At 53.8% G+C, this 12,686-nt stretch overlaps 1 protein-coding gene across 3 annotated transcripts; it reads right to left on the bottom strand.

Annotated features, from left to right (window-relative positions):
* Positions 1 to 3,748: 3,748 nt before the first annotated feature.
* FGF8 (fibroblast growth factor 8) lies at positions 3,749 to 12,330 on the bottom strand. Of its 3 annotated transcripts, none has more exons than XM_049809944.1 (5): positions 12,154 to 12,330; positions 12,026 to 12,062; positions 9,652 to 9,832; positions 5,219 to 5,325; positions 3,749 to 4,153 (listed from the first exon to the last, which is right to left on the bottom strand). In XM_049809944.1, exons 1-5 carry the CDS (start codon positions 12,183 to 12,185, stop codon positions 3,866 to 3,868), a joined length of 645 nt encoding a protein of 214 aa, XP_049665901.1. In that variant the 5' UTR covers positions 12,186 to 12,330; the 3' UTR covers positions 3,749 to 3,865. The 3 variants fall into 3 exon arrangements, with proteins under 3 accessions (XP_049665901.1, XP_049665902.1, XP_049665903.1); XM_049809945.1 differs by having other exon boundaries at positions 9,652 to 9,799; XM_049809946.1 differs by having other exon boundaries at positions 9,652 to 9,703.
* Positions 12,331 to 12,686: the final 356 nt, after the last annotated feature.

Genomic DNA, 12,686 nt, shown 5'->3' with positions numbered 1-12,686 from the left:
GGAGCTCAGTACAGGGCAGTCATCCCTGCACCAGCAGCCAGGGCAGTACAGCTCCCCTCCTGCTTTAACTGCCATCTCCCTCTGGCCAGCTGGTGGCAGTGAGGGGACCGCAGGGTGACACTGGGAGTGGTGGCTCTAGGGATAGGCACATCCCCATCACAAGGATTTTGCTAGCTCAGAGCAGGGATTTCTGCCCAGAACACCCATGCTAACAGCACGAGTCAATGGAAGCGAACACAGACCTCCAAAGCCTCCCGTCCCCAGCGCTCTCCTGAGTCCAGCCCTGGCTCAGTGTCCTGCAGTCCCCAGGGCCTTTGGCTGTCTGTGATTCTCAAGCTTGGTCCACACACCTGCTGATGATGAAGGAGGGAAAAATCCCAAATTCCTGGGCTGATGATTGACCATGCGTGTTCAACCAGCAGCCAGGGTTTCTGCATGCCTGGAGAAACAGCAGATACTACCAGGGACTGTCACCATCTCCCTGCATAGATGGTGGGAGCTACCAGCCCTGGAGGACCACATGCTCAGGACCCTGCAGGGCCCAGGTCATCAGGAAGAGCGTGAGCTGCTCCGGTCATGCCAGGGACTAAGCAGTATCAGTGCGGAGACAGGGTATGAGGAACCATTAATTAATTCACTTACTCATTAACTAACTAGTAGTGGGCTCTTTAATCTTCCAAGCAAAGGTGAATCAACATTTGCTGGCTGGAAGCTGAAGCTGGACAAATTCGAACAATAAACGAAGCCCCAAGTTGTAGTTCTTCTAGGCAGCATGGCCACCCAAAAGCCCTCTAATGAAAAGGGGCTAATTAACCATGGACTGAGCGAGCTGGGAAAGCAGGGCACCCCTTCCCAGGAACCAGGCTTGGGTGCCTTTCGCAAAGTCAGGCCGCAGCAGAGCAGATGGCAAGAGTTGTGGATGGCGTGTGGTACACATGATGGTGTGCAAGGACGCAGGGGTGTCCATCCCCAGCTCAAGCACCCAGGGTGCTGGGTCCTCCCTCCTCCAGCCCTTGACTGCACTCCAGGATGGCAGGGATGGGGAACAGCCTTACTGGAGGCTGAGCACCCCATGCCATGCCCTTCCCTGCCATCACTGGCCCTGGGGGACAGGTACCAAGGGGGAAGACGGCTGCTGACCTGCATGGAGCCAGTCCTGCCCCTCCACTACCCTTATCTGGAGCAGCAACCCAGCACCAATTCACCCAGATTCACAAAGCCATTAAGAAAAGCAATTAGACAAATTAATGAAAGAAAAGCACCCATTAAGGACTATCAAACACCACCTCTGCCTGGGGAAAGGCCAGGAGCCATTCACTTTTAGTTCCGGTAGTCTGGAAACCACAACATGGGGTTGCCCCAGCGCTGCCAGCTCCGGGCTTCTGTAGTCCTTGGGTCCCTCCTGGGACAGCCAGGCAAACGCCGTCCATGCTGTCCTGCAGCCTAAGAACCATCCGCAACCTCCATGACGCAGCATCGATACTCAGATGTAGAACACGGCTGAGCAATCAGACCCTGCGTTTCCCTCTTGAAATTAATGATATATATTGACAGCTCAGCCTAGTCTGCAACATCAGCCAGGGGACGGCTGGTCCTTGCACCCTGCAGACAAGTAACACCCCGAGCACTGAGCAGTGTCATAGGGACCCCATGAGGGTAGCAGCACCAGTGGGGCTGGCACCGATGATAGCAAGACTCTCACCGTGCTAGGTTGCTCCATTTCTGCAATTATTATTTTTTTAAGCATATTTAACAATTTTATTCTTGCATCTTTCCATACCTGAGATCATTCCATATCTGAATCCTCCATCAGCTCCTGTGAGCAAGACCCAGCACCTCAGCTGGTCTGAGTATCCACCCAAGGAGGGGACTCAACAGCCCATTTTGCACAGACGCCAAGCTCATTTGGACCAGAGGGGAGCAGATACCGGCTTTCTCTCTTCGAAAGCCTCAGCCCATGCTTGAAACTGGCAGTCAAGCCTCCACTGCACTATGTCCCCATCCAGCCTGCAATAGGCCTGTCCCCACAGGGCAAGGAGGTGGCATCTGCCCATTAAACCTGGAATTTGCTGCAAGGAGAACCATGATTTCCACAAGACTCATCTGGGTCTAAGATCTCAGGGCATCCTCTCACTTCCTACATCCATTCCCTTGGGAAGGGGCTCACACCAAGTGGCAGCCTCAGCACCATCCTGTACCTCACCATCCTCCTTCACCTCTCTCCAACCTGCCTCTCCAGCCCCAGCCCTTCCCTGGAAAGCATCAGGCTCCGTTAGACTAATACAAATTTTTAATGCACATATTAAATAAATATTTCAATCATTTCATATTCAATTTGTACACAACCAAAACAAAACAAAAAAATCCTTAAGGAAACAAAAAACAAACAATCAAAAAAAGATTGGATGAAAAGTCACCCCTGGTTCTGGCTCCTATCCAGTGTCTTTGTTTGCCCTCCCCGTGAAGAATAATTGCTTTAACCCTTTGGAGAGAGTCGCAGTCCCAGGGCAGCATGTGCAGAGCAGAGCTGGCTGGGGATGTTCACTCAAGAGATTTAATGTTTCCTTTGGGGTTTTTTTTCTAAATAGAAAATTAGGCTTCTGTCAACACAGAAATTTTGAAAGAAAAACTCTCCTTTCCTAGTAGGACAAGGACAGCGGCATTCCTCATCAAAGAGCAAACCTGGAAGAGATGATTGACAAGGGAAGTGCCAACCACAAACTGAATATTACAACAAAACCAGCGCAAAATGGCTCCACAGTAATTTGTAAACTTTTTTTTAATTTTACGGATGAAAATTTCCATCTGATAAAAAAATATAAACAGAAAAAAATTACCAATTTTTGGTGAGAAGTTCACATTTTCCACATGGGAAAAAAAACCAAAAAACCCCCAAAAAACCAGTTACCAGCCCACTCCACAGCAGCCATCGCCCACTGCCTCTCCTTAGTAGTTTAAAACAAACCTAATGCCAAAGATGCTTTCATGGGTAAGAGGTACCAAGTCAGTTCAGGACTTTCTCTGGGGTGTCCATGACCCCTGTCCCCTCCTGAGAAAAAATAAGTTGGGAGCTGTGAAGCCAGCAGTGTTTTCAGAAGGATGCAAGTGGCTTCCAGCAACCCCTCGCTCAGCCGAAGAAGTAGGCACATCCAAGGAAGGAAAGCATCCAGCGGTCCTCACCCCGGGTGTTGCAGCCAGCCCCCACAGGCAGTGCCCACACATGACCCAGGCTGCAAAACCCACCCAGGAGGCCTTGAACCACCACTGAAATAAATCCCCTCCCCTTAATTGTTTTCTGACCTCTCCATCTTCTCCAGTAAGCATTAATTCAGTTCATTTAAGTAGCATATTGCTCCCAGATTTGGATTTCCATTTTTTTTGCTTGTTTGTTTTAAACGGTGATTTTTTTTTCTCCTTTCCCCCTAGAGCTACAAAAAAAAATAATTACAAAATCAAGCGCGACCCCAAACAGACTAGAACATTTCTAAGTGAAGGGGTCTTCACCCTTCACCAGTCTTTGAACATTTCTTTTAAAGTTGGAGTACAAAAATAGAGCCTCTCTCTTCTTTTTTTTTTCTCTTTTTGCTTTTTTTGTTTGGTTTTTTTTGATTTTTTTGTGGTTTTTTTTGTAAAAACCAAACAACCCCCCCAAAATTATCAACAACTAGAGCAGGTAATTTTTTTTTTTTTTTTTAATCCTCCCCCCCTCCTTTTTTTTGGTTTTTTTTGGTTTTTTTTTGTTTTTTTTTTTTTTGTTTTGTTTTTTGTTTAATACCCATATGGGAAAGTCTCTACATATAGTCCACCAAGCTCAGAGGAGAGTCCTCCAGGAGAGGTCCAGGCAGGGCAGGCAGAGGCAGGCACATCAAGGGCCTGCCCTGGAGCTGGAGTTTCTAGTCCTTTTACTTCTCCGGTTGAAGGGGTAGTTGAGGAACTCAAAGCGTCTGTGGGGCTCGGTGGTCTGGTGGCCCTTGGGAAGCCTCTTCATGAAATGTACCTCCCGTTGGTGCTGCCGGGTCTTGGAGCCCTTGCGCGGGCGGCCCTTGCGGGTGAAGGCCATGTACCAGCCCTCATACTTGGCGTTCTGCAGTGCTGTGTAGTTGTTCTCCAGGACGATCTCCGTGAAGACACAGTCCTTGCCTTTGCCATTGCTCTGAGAAGGGGACAGAGAGGGAGATTTAAACAACGGGTGCTCAGTCAGAGGGCTGCTTCTCACTACCCTAAGCTGGACTGGCTGGTGTGGCAGCACAGTTGCAGTGCTTGTGGGCAGCCAAGGGCTCGCTTTTCCCACCTCTTCTCCTACAGGTCAGAATTGCCCAAAATCTGCTTTTCCTTAGAAAGATGCAGGGAGCAGGCATTGCGGCATGGGCAGACACTGCTCATCGCAGCTCCCATCCCTGGTGTTATGCAAGCCCCAATGCAGCTTGTCCCAGCCTTCATTTCCACTGCACCTATAAGGTGATTTTTGCCTGCTCCCATCCTGCCCCCATCCATGCCAAGGGCTGGATTCCCTTACCAGCATGACAATAAGCGAACCCTCCATCTCGGTGGCAGTTCACCCACCCACCTTACCCCCCCTGGAGTCTTTAATACAGGAGGGGCATCGAGGGGCAGAAGAGGGGATGTGGGGTCCATGGGGATGGTGCCCACAGACACAGGTGGCAGGGAGCACAGGGGCAGCTGAAGGCTGTGCTCCTCTCCATTACAGGCAGCAACGGGACCCCAGGGAAAGAGCCACCATGGAAAAATCCTCCCAGACAATTGCTGCCCCAGTGGGATTTTGCACACCCAGCCCCCTCCGCCCCCAGGGAGAGAGCATCGAGGCTCTGAGGGAGCGTGACTAACCAGCATTTGGCGGGGCCTGGCCTTGGGGCCAGCCCCACGGAGCATCTTAACATTCCTGGCACTTGTACCATGTAATCGGGGAGAATAGCCCAGCAATCTGCCTATTTGTTCGAGGAGATACAAGGAATGTGCCCCACACAGCACCCGCCCACTTCCCTTGCTCCCCTTCTTCCCTCCTGCCACCCGGGCTGCAGGATGGCCCGTGCCTCTGCCCTCCAAAGGGTGCATTGGCTGAGCCCCCGGGACCCCCATCCCACCTCCCCCTCCACACAGGTGGGCTCCATACTGGGCAAGAGTTCCTCTTCCACCGAGCCCCGCTCAGCACCCACAGCGCATCTCTGTCTCTCCCGTGCCCTTGACCCCAGCACCCTACCTTGCCGATCAGCTTCCCCTTCTTGTTCATGCAGATGTAGAAACCTGTGGCCGCCCCCTTGATGCGCACACGGCTCCCGAAGGTGTCCGTCTCCACGATGAGCTTGGCTGGGGAGAGCAGCGGGAGGAAAGACAGAGGGAGGTCAGGGAAGGCTCAGAGATGGGGCATGCACAGGGATGGAGATCCCAGCAATGCCTGACACTGGGCACTGTGGGCACACACTGGGCAGGGAGGTGGCTGGGCCAGAGAGAGCCCTAAAATCAAGGTACGAGGTTAAGAGCCAGCCTTGGCCCCAATACCCTGCCACTGTGTCCCTGCATGACCTTGGTCACATCCGTTTGCCACCCTGAGCCATGCTGGAGGGGGAGTAGCTCTCCCTTGCCCGGCTCCAAGGGACTCAGCAGTTCAGGCACCACAGAGACATCCCAGAAGGGAGGCAGGGCAGTGAGCAGGGCATGCACTGGCCAGTGGAGAACAAGCCAGCTGCCCTGCAAACCGAGGCAGGTCTGAACAAGCCTGCAGGCAGGAAGCAGGCAGGAAGCAGGCAGGAAGCAGGCAGGAAGCAGGCAGGCAACCTCTGGAAGTGCACGGCGCACTGCCAGCTGTCCCCAGCCCAGGGGACACCGCTCCATGTCTCTGCTGGGCCAGGGCTACAGCAGGAGCAGTGACTTTGCAGCTGGCAGGGGAGGCGTGAAGGGTACAGCCATCCTTTTAATGCCTTTCACCTTTGCACGAGTCGAGAGGGCATATTGATTTGGTCTCAGTTTTTTAATGGAGGCATCGATCGACTTCCGAAGGAGCTATGCAAATCGCCAGGTCGATGTGCCGCCTATAAATAGACCTGTCACCTTCTCTCCCTGCCTCCGCCCTGGGAACCCGAGCCCGGCAGCCCATCAATCCCCAGGGAAGGGGGAGAACGGGGACGGGACATCCTTCTCCTCAGACCTGCAGCTGCTGTCCCCAGAGCCAGCTTCCCTCCCCAGGGCAAGCCCAACAGGGATGGTGGCTACCTGCTTGCACCTCAAAAGGGCTGTGCTGTACCAAACACCAAAGATTTCCCCATGGCACTGAAAAAGCTGGGACTGTCCCAGCTCGCTACCATCACCTCTTGCCCAGCATCAGCCCCTAGTGCCATAAGCACAATTTAGCGAGGTAATCAGAGCAGAGCCTGCAAAGCTTCCAAGTCTATAGCCTTATTATGGGAATAAGCCCATTGATGCCTCATTTCTCCTCTCTGATCTCTGTAAAAGGGCTCCTCGGTTCCTCGGGACTGTGGTCCACCCTGGCTTACACATCTCTACCCCAGGATGCTCAGCCACCAGCAAGCGCCAGCAAGGGCAGCAATGTGGCTCTGGAGCAGGTGGCTTTGCAGGAAGATGCTTTGAATGGCAGAAGAAGGCTGTGGGTACACAGACAAGCTGAAGTGAGCCTAAATCACACTCTGGGCTAGGAGCAAACTGCTGCCTGTCTCTGCAATGCCCTGATCCTGCATCCCTCACATCATGGGCACTGCTGAGGTCAATGGCACCGAGGGTGGGGACAGCAAGCGGGCAGCACTGCCAGCAGCTGAGTTGAACAATGGAAAGGGCATCACAAAATTAACTGGGGCCAACTGATTTGGTGCTGCTGGGCAAGACAGGCTCAATGCGCATGCAGGCACCCTGTCCCCACACTCCCTTCTGCCAATGTCACCCTGCGGTATCTCTTGTCCCCAAACTGCCCCATGCCCACAGCCCACCAGCTGGGCACGGTCTGGACTCAGAGACGAGAAATTTGGGAAGAGCCAACTCCAGGCTGTGCCACCCCAGCACAAATGCCCAGAGCCTGGCACGCACCCAGCATCCCCAAAACCAGCCATGGGGTGCTCTGCAAATGAAGCACTGAGACAGTGACCCCCTATTTATCTATATGGGGAAAGGGGGGGGGGGAATTGATCTCAGAGGCAGTAAAAGGTTTGAGGAGAATTGATTTTTCTCTCTGAGAGATAGAAAGAGCACGGAGGGAGGGACGGAGGAGGGAGGGAGGGAGGGAGCTGGGAGGCCTCGGCCCCAGTGAGCACAAAACCACGCTTTAAAGATGCACATTGCTTCTCTTTCGGCCTTTTTTTTTTTTTTTTTTTTTCTCCTCAAACGGCAGCTGTGATTTACAGCCACCGACCGGGTTTGCTACCCTGCACGAGCCCAGCCAGAGTGCTGCTCCGGCCCCACCAGCCGTGGAGGATGAGGACAACCTGTCCCCAGGGACCTGCACCCCCAGACCCATGCAAGCGACCCACAAAGCCCGCAAACCCCAGCCCCGACCAGCAGAAAACCCCGGGCGCAGACAAAGTCGGCAAGGAGCTGCACCAGCATCCCCAGCCACTCGCAGGGTTTAGTCAAGGCTGCAGCTGGCGGCAGCTTGCTTGGTGGCAGGCATGGTCCGGGAGGGATGAGCCAGGATGCACCGGCTGCCCGCCTTCCCTTAGAATTAAAAAAAGTCAATCAAATATTGACAATTAAGACAGATAACTGAAAATGCCGGACTCGATGTTAAGTCGGCTGTAAAAATGTCAGTGTGGGGAAAGGGGTCATCTGCAAAAATAAATCAACCCCTTTTACACGCCCACCCCCAAAAATGAGATAAAAAAGCAGAAGGAAGGGCTTGGGGAGGGGGGCTCTTAGCTTCAAAAGTAGATTTCTAAGTAACATTTTGGGGGAGTCCTTCTCCCCCCCCCCCCCTTTTTTGAGGAGGGGGAGCTTAACGTTTCCAACTCTATTCTTTCACTTAAGTGACAGATTTATCCCAGTAAAATTATGTTTCTTGCTCAAACTTTGAAGGGAAAGTGGCTACGTAAATGCTGAAAAAATGCAGCGAGACACACTTGATCCCCCAACTGGACTGCGAAGAGGAGAAAGTATTCAGGAAATGTTAAAAAAGGTGAAAGTAAGAAGCGTTTTAATAGTTCTTCCAGACATGGGGGCCTCCCTAGAGATTCATATAGAACAATCCTGAACCTCTATTTTAACATTTACAGACTTGCAACTCTTTTAAAACTTTACATCTGAAAAACTGCTTGTTCTCTTTCTGGTTTAGATCAGTCTTCATTTTCCTCCTTAGCTCTTCAAATGCTTAACCTTTTTTTATTACATTTTAATAGAGTTTTTCAAGCCACCACAGTCCCCTCCTTCTGGCCTTATTTAAACCTGGTCGTTATTTAAATATGCACTAACTGCCTTTTAAATCCAGGCATTATAGGTCTAAAACAAGACAGGATTTTTTGCTTGGGAAATTAGCTAATGCCCTTTCAAGCCGGAGCTGCTAGAAGGATGGGAATACTTCATTTGGAAGATTAATGCTGGATGTATGGAATACCATATAGATGGAATCTGTGCTTCAATTGAACTGCTAAAGTCCAGCATGAAATTTTCAGCCAAAGCAAAAGGAAGAAAGAAAAAGAAAAAAAAAAAAAAAACACCAAGAAAACAAAACAGAGAAGGGGAAGGAAGAAAAGTGTTTCCACTAATCTCCCCGAGCAAGAAAGGGAAATTGCAGCTAATACCAAAGAAAAACAGTTGTGATTCCTCCATACAACACACATGAATACAGGCATTTCCCTGATCCGGGTGCAGGATCAGGCCTCCTGGTGCCAGGGCTCGCTGGCCCTGCTGACCCCTGCGTGGCGTTTGACTGTCCCAATGTGTCATTTACACACGCGATCAAAGCATCTGGGCTACGGGTGCCTCCAGAGGAGGGATCGGTCCCCCTGGCCCGGGGCTTGGGAGGTTTTGGGGGGGGGGGGGGGGCGGAATGCCAGGGCCAGGGTGATGGCAGAGGGCCGGCGGCATAGCGCACACTCTTGCGCTCACAGGGTTCCCCCTGCTTTGTCTCTGGAGATGCTGCAGCATCTCCGCCCGCAGCCAACTGCCTCGCTGACCGTCTGCTTGGGATTTGTTTTGAGAAGGGAGGGACGGGGGGCTACATCGGGAAAATGCCACTTTGGACAGTTCTAGTTCAGGGAAGGCTTCCAAAGCAGCCATCCTCCCTTACCCCCTTGCCCCACGTTTCTTTTTCAACTTTCCTTTCTATTTCTTTTCCAAAAGGAAGTCTCAGAGACTCCCAGCCCCACAAAGAGCTGGGCTGAAATGACTGATGCTGCTCTGCACGCTGCAGCCCAGAGCCCTCTGAGTCAGGTGCAAACCAAGAATGAAGAAGAAAGGAGCAGAGCCCATCCTGCAAGCACCGGTCCCCTCCCTCGGCATGGGGAACCTGCCCTCACCTTGAATCACACAGCCACTGATCGCTGACCCCTATGTTCTCTCTTTACAAGCCTTCACAAGCCAAATGATTTTAATGATTTCTGGCTAACAAACAGGACGGAAATCATCCGTCGCCGCGCTGGGCTGCGAACACCTCCCCAGCTCCCCCTCCCGCCTGTCCCCATCGCGCGTCCTTACCGTGCACATCCCCATCCTCTGCCATCGCATTGATTTTCTTGTTGTCCAAGATCTGCACATGTTTCCCACTGGTCCGGCTGTACAGCTGGTAGGTACGGACGAGCCGCCGGCTGAGCTGATCCGTCACCAGGCTCTGCTCCCTCACATGCTGTGTAAAATTAGGTGGGGACTGAACAGTTACCTTTAGGAAATTAAAAAATATACAACACACCATTATAATCTCTACTCCTCAGAGGGGCGATTGGGCTGAGCCGAGATCACCGGCCTCCAGCCGGGCTTTACAGGGAGGCACAGAGCTGGGACCGCGGTGGTACCTCCTGTGTCAGCAAAGCCTCCCCGGGACAAGAAGCATTAAGCTCTGGGAAACAGCAACCAGAGCCCTTTACAGAGCCGTGCCCACTCCGGACATGCCCTGAGCAGAGGGGTGCAGGTGACTTGGGAGCACAACAGGGCTCGGTGATGCCAGAGGCCTCCCAGGACTCAGTGGGTCCTGGCTGGCACCGAGGTACCCGAGATGGGCATCGAGGCTGGGAGCTGGAGGGGGTCCAGGAGGGGCATGCAGGATGGCACTGGGCTGCCCCCCCAAGGGGCCGGCACATTCATCCCACACCTCTCTCACCTCTGCAGGAGCACACTACTGCTCTAGCTGCCCCGGGCACGTACCCCAACCTCTGCCCCATCAGTTTCAACAGCTGCCTTTCCTCTGGGTCCCGGGCTCTTTATTTGCTCCTGAACACCCCACTTATTGAGCTTTTTAAATACAAATTTCCCAGAGAAGGTAGACCTATAAGGTGTAAGAATTATAAGAAAACCGTGCCCCAGCCTGGGTATTTAGTGGCATAAAAACCCAAGGATACTAACATGCTACCCATGAAAAGACATCCCCCAACTGCAGCCAGCTGTTTGGTGCCAGCAGTGGGGTTGTCCCCAGCCCCGGCACACTAAACCCGTTAGCCCCAGAGCCGGAGCTGAGCCCGTCCCCTCCAGACCCGACGCCACTGCTCCTGAGCTTTAAATGATTTTCATGAGCAGCCAAGCCTGCTCCCCCCTCAGACCAAGCTTGCGAGCGTGCACAGAAGTCTTTTCCCCCCTCGTCTCAAATCCCTCTTTTAAGTCTGGAAAGTTTCGCTGCTCCCTGACATTTATAAAGATGTATTCTGAGCAAATGTTAGGAGATAGCTCCTTTCAACATCAGAAGGCTGGGACTACCCCCCGCCACCCCCACGTCAAATGGGAAGATTTCCTCCCGTCTTAAACAACAACAACAGAAAAACCCAATAAAAGCAAAAGCCGCTGCTTTCCCAAAGCTGGCTTTATAGAGATATCTCCCCTTGACAATGTCACCTCTCTCCCTCTGCTTCTGCCTGTGCATGTGTGTTTCCTATAGACGGGTTTTGGATAATGCAGCAGGATTCTCTCCCCGGCTCTGATGAGGGTACCATGTGGAGGAGAGGTCATTAGCCATGCTGCTATTTGGTCTCCATCTCATACTCCAAAATATTACAGCTATGTTTTTATACAACTGCACACTCCCAGCGCTTCATTCCCTTTCTCTTTTCGGCTGGAAACTCGATTTTATTTTTTTTTCTCCCAAGCTTCCAGGAAAAAAAAAAAAGAAGAAAAAAAAAGTAGCTTAAAGGGCATTTTAAACAAAGCTTCTGCACCTGTGATCTCAGGGGGAAGGGGAGCTTCACCCCAGTTTGAAGGCGCACCGCTCCCAGCGACGCGTGCCTGCTGGTATGCGGGTGTTGCAGAAGCTCTGCCCGGGCTGTTTAATCTATTCATGACACTTCTGTCTCTGGCCATACAAACCAGCGACGCTAAAGTCTGACAGTTTTAAGCTGAATCAAAACCTGCACTGAATCAAAAACCAGTAAGGTTTTGGTGGGGTTTCTCTTCCCTTTTTAATTCCGCCTTACTTTTTGGATGAAGCGGTGTAGGAAAAAAAAAAAAAAAAAAAAAAACAAAAGCAAAACAAAAAAAACCCCAACAACAACAACAAACAAACAACAAAAACCAAACCCAAAACAAAACGCGGACGAGAGGAACGGGGGTATCCACAGTGGCATTTAGAGGTGGTGGGGGGGGAACGGGACGTAAAGCTACTTAAAAGTAACCCTGCGCAACTCCTTGAAACCCCGGGTACTCCCTGCCTCGCAGCCCGAGCCCTCCGCACCTTATTTTGCAGCCCGGGGGCTTCCCCCCTCGGCCTCGGCTTTTTACAGCCGGGCGACTTTTGTCTCCTGGGTTTTAAACTGTTCCTCCCTCTCTCCCTCCTTCCCTCCCTCCCGAGCCCGGGGCGCTCGGCGGCTGCTGCGGGGCGCCCCCCATCCCCGAGGGGCGAACAAAGCCGGGCGGCCAAGCGGGCACTTACCTGGGCTTGCAGGCAGAGGACGAACAAGTGCATTAACCTGGGAGGGGGGGGAGAGAGAAAGCAGGAGAGAGGTGTGAACCGGGGGGCTGCGGGCGCGGGGCGGGAGGGCCGGGGCTGCCGGTACTCACACGTAGCTGAAGAGCGAGGAGCAGGGGTCCATCGCGGCGCCGGTGCGGGGCCGGGAGCCCGGGGCCCGGCGGCGGCGGGGAGCGCCCGGGGGGGCGCGGCGCGGCGCGGCGCTGCCTCGGCTCCTCGCCTCCTCTCGCCCTGCCGGCACGTCCTCGCCCCGAGGAAAGGAGGGCACAAGCGGCTACAGAGGGGAAAGGCCCCCGCCGGCCCGCCCGCCCGCACGCCCGCCCGCCCGCCCAGCCCCCGGGGCGCACGGCCGGCGGCCCCCCGCCGCGGGGCGCCCCCCGCCCCGCTCCGCGGCCCCGCTGCAGCCCCGGGAGGCGGCGAGGCCGGCCCGCAGCCCCGACGGCGGGGGCGGGCGCGGCCGGGGAGGCGGGGGGGGGGGGGGGGCGGCCGCCACCGCCGCCGCCCCCGAGGAAAGCCCGGCCGGACCGCCGCTCCCCTCCCCGGCCCGGCGGTACCTGCCGAGGCGGAGGGGGCGGCGGACCAGGTGTCGCCGAGCTCGGTCGGGGCTGGCACTAAGGGCCGGGCT

The sequence above is a fragment of the Accipiter gentilis genome, chromosome 9 (genome assembly GCF_929443795.1).
Source record: "Accipiter gentilis chromosome 9, bAccGen1.1, whole genome shotgun sequence".
NCBI classification, from domain to species: domain Eukaryota; kingdom Metazoa; phylum Chordata; class Aves; order Accipitriformes; family Accipitridae; genus Astur; species Astur gentilis.
The sequence above is the reverse complement of the archived record's forward strand: the minus strand, read 5'-3'. Positions and strand labels throughout refer to the sequence as shown.

Bases quoted from the DNA above. Each gene is read 5' to 3' on its own strand.
- FGF8 (XM_049809944.1), bottom strand. From the start codon at position 12,185: ATGGACCCCTGCTCCTCGCTCTTCAGCTACGT. The intron at 9,833-12,025 runs GTAAGTGCCCGC...AATTTCCTAAAG, and splicing joins TCCTCTGCCTGCAAGCCCAG to GTAACTGTTCAGTCCCCACC. The intron at 4,154-5,218 runs GTAGGGTGCTGG...TCCCCTTCTCAG, and splicing joins AGGGGAAGCTGATCGGCAAG to AGCAATGGCAAAGGCAAGGA.